General features: G+C 36.0%; 2 protein-coding genes across 4 annotated transcripts; one reads left to right on the top strand and one right to left on the bottom strand.

Annotated features, from left to right (window-relative positions):
* Positions 1 to 748: 748 nt before the first annotated feature.
* LOC116342817 lies at positions 749 to 4,659 on the bottom strand. Its single transcript, XM_031770579.1, has 6 exons — positions 4,298 to 4,659; positions 3,288 to 3,601; positions 2,732 to 3,115; positions 1,823 to 2,584; positions 966 to 1,734; positions 749 to 898 (listed from the first exon to the last, which is right to left on the bottom strand). The coding sequence occupies exons 2-6, from the start codon at positions 3,393 to 3,395 to the stop codon at positions 771 to 773; spliced, it is 2,151 nt and encodes a 716-aa protein (XP_031626439.1). The 5' UTR covers positions 3,396 to 3,601; positions 4,298 to 4,659; the 3' UTR covers positions 749 to 770.
* An 835-nt stretch (positions 4,660 to 5,494) lies between these two features.
* On the top strand, positions 5,495 to 8,539 carry LOC116347660. 3 transcript variants are annotated; one of them, XM_031778365.1, is made up of 5 exons: positions 5,495 to 5,542; positions 5,675 to 6,938; positions 7,010 to 7,841; positions 7,920 to 8,200; positions 8,415 to 8,534. In XM_031778365.1, exons 2-4 carry the CDS (start codon positions 5,685 to 5,687, stop codon positions 8,075 to 8,077), a joined length of 2,244 nt encoding a protein of 747 aa, XP_031634225.1. In that variant the 5' UTR covers positions 5,495 to 5,542; positions 5,675 to 5,684; the 3' UTR covers positions 8,078 to 8,200; positions 8,415 to 8,534. The 3 variants fall into 3 exon arrangements, with proteins under 3 accessions (XP_031634225.1, XP_031634211.1, XP_031634218.1); XM_031778351.1 differs by having other exon boundaries at positions 7,010 to 8,200; positions 8,415 to 8,539; XM_031778358.1 differs by lacking the exon at positions 8,415 to 8,534 and having other exon boundaries at positions 7,010 to 8,400.
* Positions 8,540 to 8,831: the final 292 nt, after the last annotated feature.

Genomic DNA, 8,831 nt, shown 5'->3' with positions numbered 1-8,831 from the left:
TGGATGACTTTTTTAAAAATCAATGGGCGATTTTTTTTTTGTTGCAACTCTTTTTCCAAAAAAATCAAAATTGCATTTTTGAGATGGGCCTATCTTATAGAGCTCCTCGAATACTATCTACAACAATACTAAAACCAATTTACTTTCATACAAATTTATTGAAAATAAAATCCGAACTTTAAATCGAGCGGGGTGAAAATAAGGAGGGTGTCGGCCAAAGTACCTATTGCATCACTTGGGGGACTGCCGTCCCCCGTGAAAAACGGATACACATTGCTTGCCTTTTGACGATGCCAATCACATGTATGTGTGTGTTGAAGAAATTATAGGAGAAAAATTAGCATACAAAAAACAATTCTTTAGTAAACACAACGCTCGTTTGATATAAACAAAATTGAAACTGTGATCGCAGTATTGATAGACGCCGTAACAAAATGTACAATGTACATTAGGGTGTTTCCCATATCTGTAAATAGAAAAATGGTATTTATTAATTTAAAGTAGGCAAAATTCTATGTTAGTTAATGGCATTTATACAACGAAGCGATTGATGTTAGCACTTCCCGAAGCAAAAAACTGTTTTCAAAATCTAATGATACTTACAATGGAAAAACGCTCTGTTTGTACTCCCGCACAGCCATCTCAACCAAATGGGAAATGACTTTTTTTGTGCATAACTAACCCACATATTCGGGATAGCAGTTACGTAACAAATGTTACTTATGATTTATTTTATTTTATTGTATGGTATTGTGATGATTAGTTGGCTGCTATTCGAACTCGGGCTCGGATATGTCCACGTCGTTATCGTCGTCGAAGACGGCGGCATCGGCGTTGATTTGATTCCAATATCGGTTGATTGCAGCAGGTATTGGAAGTCCAAGCAATGTCCATAGTCCTGATTAATCGAAAAAATGAATCTTTTTTTGCGATCATTCAATCACATTGTGTATCAATATCCTTACCTTTCAGTAGAATGTTCTTAGCAGCCACGACGTCACGATGCCAAGTCACGGTGCATTCGAGGTCTAATTGCCATTTTTTGTAGTAAGGTTTTACTCTTGACATTAGCTCCTCTTCTATTTCAAATGCTCCGTTCAATGTGCGTTGTAACTGTCGATATGTAGATGTATCTGTCTTGCCAAACTTAGACACAATTTTGGTTGGCAGCAGTGTTATGGCGTTGGGTATGCACCGACACATCTTGAATTTGGCCGATTTGGGTTGGTTTTGGAATCGGCACATACATCTTGCGTCTGTTTGAGATGTTCCCCATTCGTCCACCGGCACGACAACAATGTATGGTCGCTTCTTATATGCCTGCATCAGTTTGCGTACACCCGGACACCGCACGTGTTTTTTAATTCTTATCGGGCAATCAGGTGGTACTTCGCCATCAGCACCATGGAATAACAGAGTCGGTTCCTTATTGGTGATCTTGTTCACAAATCCGTCGATAACTTTGTTGCTCCCAATGTATTTGTCCAAGGCGAGTCTAGTGTACTTTGCAGTCGAGTAAGCTTCGATTCCATGTTTGGTCATCTTAACTCGATGCTTAATATAGCTCAGCCACTGTGAACCTTTTGGTGATGGCATCATTGCGTACAGCTCACGATTCTCTCGATCTTGTCTTTCTTTCTCGATGAAATTTTTCGTGAATCGCTTCGCTTTTGCGTTTCGTACGTTTTGATGTGTCTCCCAATGGAACTGCTTGCTCTTTTTAACAAAGTTGATCTGCGAATAAATCGAAAAAAAAAAAACAAAAATAATTAGTGAACTTAAGCACAATGTGCATCATTGTATTTTAGTATACTACACATACTTCTTTGCAAGTATCAATTTCATGTATTGTTGTGGTATTCCAGTTCCGCATGCCTGAATCTGTACCTCCCAATCTTTTGAATTTGCCCGCCTTCAACATGTCAATGATGTCCAATCGACTGGTGCCCGATTGTGTGTTGCTGGTCTCCTTCTTTTTGGTGGAATACTGCAGAGACACAGCAATTCCATCGCTGTTTATCGAAAAGTCAAATTTCTTTTTGCGGCGCACAAACCACCGAATTTTACGCATATAAAAATACTGATTCCATATGTAATCTTTATTCTCGTTGAAAACCTTTTGTGAAATATTTTTGTCACTTGGTTTTCCGTCTTCAGTTAACTGTTTCGGAATCAATTTTTGAGAAGACAAGATCTGATACATACTCGAACAGTCGATTTTGAAATGCGTACGCCGAAAATCACACATCGGAACTACCACCAAATTGCGAATGCACGGTAGATATTCCAAATCGTCGAGCATTTGTTTTCGTTTGATGATCCACTGTCGTTTCTTACCCTTCGGTCTTCTGCGCTTTCTCTTTTTGCGTTTCTTCGGTGGCTCTTGATGTGCTCGCAGCAAATTAAATTCTTCTATCTCGCGTTGCATAGATAGATACATCGGCACAGCTTTGAACCAATTTTTTGAACTGGTCGTGAGATCATGTAGGTCGATTTCCGGGAACACATTCAACTTATTGACGATGTCATACAAAACTCCGCACCGATAAAGTTTATTTGGGTCACTAGCTGGCACTTTGATGACCTTTTTCAATGAAACAAGGGAAATAGAATAAATTCATTTTTAAAAAAATATGTCAACGAGTCAAAAAAAAACCATTGTAAGCTTAAACAATATGAACCATTGAAAACTCAGTTCTTTTCATGATTTGAATAAACATTTTCAACATACCTTTTCCTTGAGAATGAGTTTCACCACACAGTCGATGTCACTTGGCAGGTATTTCTCTTCAATGGCTTCATTTGTGTTCATCTGAAACACTTTCATCTTCAGATATTGGGTTATGTGTTTATCCGAATGTGTTTGCGAATTGGTGACATTGTTGTCTATGTATTGATTGCATAGATGTTTGAGGCCATTACCGAAATCTTTGTTGCTAGGCCAATCAAAGCGATGGACCTCATCAAGACCTTCCACAATTGCCTTGAATTCTGGATCGATTGGTGGAATTTCTTTTGCTGGTCCACGGGGTTTCCGTTTAGTCTTTGATGGTTGCTCTGGCTCCGGCTTTGGCTGTGGCTTTGGCTTCGGCTTTGGTGTTTTTTTCGGCTTCGGCTTCGGTAGTAAATTAATTTACAATTGTAAATTACAATGGAATGAAAAGAGAGAAAAAAATCAGTTAAAATGGATGCGAAAAAAAAATGAATTTTGAATTGAAATCAATATATTAATTAAAATAGAACTGTAAAATCCATGTTATCCATAGTTGATTTTAGAGTATAATTACATTTTTTGGGTTGTGCTTTGCTAGCACTTGACTAAAACATGTGTTGATCTTTTCTTCCCCGCTATTGGCAAAGAAGCTGAAGTCACCATTGTTGATGCCTACGTTCATATGCCTTTTGCACCTCTAATAAGAACAGCAACGAACCCAAATTGCAAATCATTGTAGCCTGTAGACTTAGATCAGTTATTTTGCCGATCAGTTCCTGCTGGTATGGCGGCCGAATTATTGATTTTAGTGCACATTTGATCGTCGTTATCTCATCTTTCTTTTCTCCCTCAGCTGGTAGAGACGGCTTGTAACGATTTGCCATTTTTCTATTGAAAAAAACACACACATTCGATTTAGTTTAAAAACGAATATTATTGAATTGGCGATATTTAGACATTTTCATTGATCCATATCGAGATTTTTTTATAGAAATTTACGAATGAATAAATCTCCTGCACAAATATGCACACACGCACACACATGTTTTAAATTCAATTTTTTCGAGCGACAACAGAACAAGAATCTATCTCCTTTTTTGGTACACACACAAAATGATGCAGCACACAAAAATGACAAAAATCTTCGGATTGATAACAATGGCAGTGATTTAGAGAAGAAAACAATGTAACGCATACTATTGAGTATTCAGATTCAATTTGAGCCCAAACAATAACTGTTTCTCTTCTCTGAACAATGGAACCAATTCAAAATGGGTATCACCGCTTGAAATGAATTTCACCACCTCACGCAACAGAATTATGTACTGCAGAATAATTGTGAAATTCATTACTTTTTTCATGAAATGATACTATATGTTCAACGTTAAATAATTATTAGACTACTTAAATATATTTCACGTTATAGATGGCTTATATTACGTGCTATGAAATAAAAATCAATTTCACAATAAGAACTGCACGTAAGCACGTAATTCAATTTTTGATTTTTCATTAAAAATAATATTTTTTATTGATGAATTAACCAATATTTTTCACGGTAATAAAATGATTAAGTTTACTCACACTGGTGACTTGAATTCAACAATTTGTCAATCGATTGATCAAGTGTGGAAAGTTCGGATCAAATCGATACAAAATGCACGTATATCGAAAATAATGTGTTCTCGGTATGAATGAAGCGGCGTTTATGACATTTCGAAAACCAATGAAATGATCGTCAAATGTCATAAGGCTCGGTTCACATCAATAATACTAATTCAATATTAAGACCTTAGACAATTTTTGCTTTAAAGAGTTTTTTGCTTCGGGAAGTGTCAATATCAATCGGTGCTTTACATTAATGGTACGACTTAAAACAGAATTTTATGCTCTTTAAATTGAAAAATACCATTTTTTTAATTATAGATATGAGAAACACTCTAATGTACATTTTTCGATGCTGTTCAGAATATTTATTATTATTTCATTAGTTCGGCAACGCTATGTTTATTTTTGTTTATTTTGTATTTCCCATGTGGAGGCTACCCCAGCAAACAAATTTGTAATGTTTTTAGTACATTCTAACGTTGAAAAATGTAACGTTTTGGCCCATTCTGGTGGTCATTTTCGTGTCAAATGGAACGGAGATTATATGCATAGTTTCCACGAATTCCAATGGAATGGATCCACTTGTTTCTTTCACTTCCAATAATATTTCATTTGACAACATAATGTGAACACAACCCAACACATTAAGTTTTATATTGAAAATACAAATCTTACGCTCAAATTAAAAAATAAACAATTTATTCGAAAAGAAATAAATAAAACTCTGCAGGAGAACTCTTTTATACGTCATTTAATGCATTCATTTTTTTTTATTTGTGGAATTATTATTTTGAATTTTCGAAATGCAACTGACATCTTTCTGACATTTTTCTATCCGCGCGGTGTATATGTGTCAAACCAAATCCAGTAGTTAGTATAAACAACTTTTGCACCAACCGATTTTGTTTACAATAAAATTTTGTTTTGTTTTCAACAGGATTTCTTGAGAATTATATGAGAGTGTTTGAAGCGTGGTTTGGGCGATCAATTGGTTTTATTGTCATTTCAAAAACGATTTTGTGTGTTCAGAATGCTGTTCCCTGTGGAATGGATATATTCACAGTTGGTTTTGTGACTGTCTTTGTTTTAATTTCGAAATAACAGAGTGTTGATAAAATTAACTGTGAATATTCCAACAACATTTCGATCGGCAAAATATTTGATGTCACGTTGGAAATAAATTTCATCATTCGATTTAGAATACAGAGTCACTTTGTTGAGGTAAGAGGTGATATTTATAATGCGCTCTTCATTACTGTTTCATTTAATTTGTGATAGAAGTGTTTATATCTTATTGTGTTTGTGATCTATGCTATATTTGATGTATTTTTTTCTTTAATTTTTGTACAATAGATCTGTCACGATGAGAAGAAAGAGAGCCAAGAATGGGCGCAGTACGTCGTTGAAGATGACTCTAAATCAAGTGCTGCGGGAAGAGTATCGTGCACCATTCATCGATCAGGTCACATACTGGTGCCTTTCGGCCACAATGATTACGACTCTGGCGTCATTACTGTTTTTGTTCAAAGCAAACAAAGCCTTTGACGATGAAAATGTTCGATTTTTTAAAGGTGAATCCGATGAATACACGAATGATGAATTCAATAAATACGTGAATGGTGTAATTGGTGAATGTTTCACCTCGGTATTACAAGAAAATTACCACAAATTACCGCTTGCATTTCGACGAACTGTGGAGCAAGCATGTCCTGATTTTCTTCGTCCAGAAAATTGGCCAGCTCGCGAGGGCATGGGGAACGCATTCAATCATCTCATCACTCAGTACATAACAAACGTGAAAAATAACATCAAAGTATGGGCATTCAGTCGCATCAAGAAATTTTTCACACTAAAGCGCTACGAACTGAATTTGAATCGACAAGGAAATCTCATCACTGAATTGGATGTAAAACGTGCGACGAAGATCGTAATGTTCCAAAGTAGAGTCGAGAGAAACGCGAACATCGATCTTCTATTAAACGAAGCAGCAGGCATTGGATTGCCAATCAATGTACACTTTCAGAATCTCATTCGTGATCGCTGGTTCCAAACCATTCCAATATTTATAAACATTCAGCGACAAATTTTCGATTTTCACGCGAAATATGAAATGTTGAAACAACGCTGGTTCCAATATCGACGCGATCCGAACAACAATGTCATGCCGACCACTCCACTCCCGCCAAAAATAAAGAATTTTTTAGTAGTTCCAATCCACGATTTCGATATGAAACATATCCGCATCGATATCCATCTTTTTTATTTGATTGCGCGCAAATTTGGAGCATTGAAATTGGCAAAAGGAAAACGCGGTCAGCCAATAAACATTGAAAAAACTGAATACGATAGCAATCCAGCTTTCTATTGGAATTTAATATTTGACATGCCAAAAATTTCGAAACTTGGAAATGGTAAGGAATTCGATTTTGCTGTGGCAACCGATAGTGTGGCAGTTTCGTTATGTTTCGTGAAGCCTGAACGCAATACACCAGAACTTGATAACAACACCATCAAAGAGAAGTACAATAATTTTGAGTTTGATTATGTGCTTGGAATCGATCCAGGAGTTCGTACATGGAACGCCACAGTTCGCAAACACGTTCGATCCGGCAACGAGGTAAGAAACAATAAATTCATTCTTTATTTATCATTTGTTTACTTCTATGATTTTTTGTTCGTAAATCTCAGGAAAACATCACAATTGATGGTCCAAAATACCATTTCAAAGCGAAATATGGCAAACGCAAGCGTAAATCCGATCAATGGACTGAATTGTTGCAAAAACAACGGGAGCTCGACTATAAACGCTATGCATTTTTTCCATCGCCGAAAGGACGTTCACATTGGATGTGTTACATCGCTTATTATGTGAAAATGATGAAACCAGCTATGGCGGTGTACACAACAAGAAAGTTTATTCGACTCCGTCTCGATAAATACATCGAAGAAAATCGGGCCAGTGACAAAATCGCGGCATCACTGACGAAAAAAAAGTCGGCGCTCGTTTTTATTGGTGCAGCTCAAATAGCTCCAAACTCACCAATTGGTATTAAAAAGCGATTGCGATGCCCGGGATTACGACGACTATTGAACAGTTTTAAGAAGTTGGGAAATTGTATTGTACGATTGGTCGACGAATACAATACATCGCAAACTTGTGCAAAATGTTTCCGGCCATTCGATCGACGAACCAAAAGCGATCGATACAAAGTTTGTCAGCATTGTATTCCAAGTGAAGATGAGTCATCGCAATGGAATTTACCGAACGTCATTATCACCATGAAAAGCAACCGAGTGTACCAACAATTGCGTAAATATGCAGTTGATTTTGTTAATCGATTGAATGCAGTCAACCCAGATCATATTCCAATGGATTCAGATGGTTTAGTGTCAAAACTTCAAGTATGTTTCAAAAACTGGCAACTAAACACTGGCATTTGGAAAGATGATCAAGCTCCATTTCAATTGAAAACTGTTTGGCACCGGGATATCGTTGCAGCCAAGAACATCATGTACAAAGGTGAAAAAATATCACTGAAATTAAAAATGTTTAAGAATGTTTTGGCTAACAATTTGTTGTTTACGATTTTGTTTTTAGGTCTTTGTACGGTGTTGGGATTGGACATTCATCCGCAACTATTGAGACCACAGAATCAAAATGCTGCCGTACAAAATCAAGCAGCTGACGATGAGGATTCCAGTGACGATGAGGACTACGTTTATGTTCTCGATGTTTCCGATGACGACCAGTTTTAATTACATGTAGCATTAAGATTTCTTTTTAAATAATATTATTGTAACGTTTTGTTACTGTGCTGGGCTTGAGTTTTGTGGCCTTGACCGAAGTACGGGCAGTTCGGTATATAAAATAACCCGTAGGTGAGTATCATTTATTGAACTGAACCGATAGTATATTGATGTTGATTCATACTTAGTAACTGAGTTTATTTTTTCTCTTTTTTCTTTCCATTGCGACGTTGAAAATGACTGAAACTACACTCAAATCCGACCCCAATATTGACCGTCAACATATGCCCGATAATGGATGAATTTGCCACAACAAATGTTTTTTCATGTACATGACTTTATATAGTGGTGTACGTTACACATTCAAAACTATTACTGAACATAATTTATAAGTTAGGCCGTAAAAATAAACGACAATTAAAATATTTAATTATTTATAAAAACCAGATTTGGTGTTGTATAAAATTCGGAACACTCCGTAAAAAATTGTATTTGTCCATCTAATTTCATACCAAACATCATTTTTGTGTATTCTCTTTTATGCGGATCTTCTTCAAAGCATAAACGAAGACAAATACAATTTTATACGGAGTGTCAACCAGTTCCAAATTTTATACGACAAGCCATCTAGTTTTCATTGTATTACTTCTCTGTGTGAAGTAACATTAGTAGTAAGTTTTGTGATTTTTTTTAAATAATAGTTTAATAATTCATAATAAAATTATTGATTTTTGTAAGTGAAAGAGTATAAATAATGATGTAA

This window comes from Contarinia nasturtii, unplaced genomic scaffold (assembly GCF_009176525.2).
Source record: "Contarinia nasturtii isolate CC-2019 unplaced genomic scaffold, AAFC_CNas_1.1 Cnas_scaffold_129, whole genome shotgun sequence".
Classification (NCBI taxonomy): Eukaryota; Metazoa; Arthropoda; class Insecta; order Diptera; family Cecidomyiidae; genus Contarinia; species Contarinia nasturtii.
Note: the sequence above shows the minus strand (reverse complement) of the source record. Positions and strands in the feature narration are given on the sequence as shown.